Source organism: Penaeus monodon, chromosome 21, assembly GCF_015228065.2.
Source record: "Penaeus monodon isolate SGIC_2016 chromosome 21, NSTDA_Pmon_1, whole genome shotgun sequence".
Taxonomy (NCBI): Eukaryota; Metazoa; Arthropoda; class Malacostraca; order Decapoda; family Penaeidae; genus Penaeus; species Penaeus monodon.
Window position 1 is genome coordinate 43,739,707 of NC_051406.1, and position 274 is coordinate 43,739,980.

A 274-nucleotide genomic window follows, 5' to 3' on the forward strand; every position below is an offset into this window, starting at 1 on the left:
GAGAGTGCCAGAGACAGTAGGAACTCACCCTAAAAGTGAAGTTGTTGGAAACATCCTGGTCGATGACGGTGAGTGTGGCCAGGACGTGCTCAGGGGCTAGGCGCTCTGACACGTCCAAAGTCCACTCCGGCCGAGAGAAGCGGGGAGGCACGTCATTCACGTCGGAAACCTCCACCAGCACTGTGCCTGTGCCTGGGCGGGGAGAGGGGGGGAGGGGGGTCTGAGTCGTTTGATTTTTTCTTACAGTAAGGGAGAAAAGGTGTGTTTTTTTTAT

General features: G+C 55.5%; 1 protein-coding gene across 1 annotated transcript in view; it reads right to left on the minus strand.

Moving 5' to 3' along the window:
* LOC119586686 (putative neural-cadherin 2) overlaps nucleotides 1-274 on the minus strand; it is a 43,803-nt gene that overhangs the window by 13,399 nt on the left and 30,130 nt on the right. The window contains exon 8 of the mRNA XM_037935418.1: nucleotides 29-192. Coding sequence (XP_037791346.1) covers nucleotides 29-192 — 164 coding nt within the window. The remainder of the gene's footprint in view (nucleotides 1-28; nucleotides 193-274) is intronic.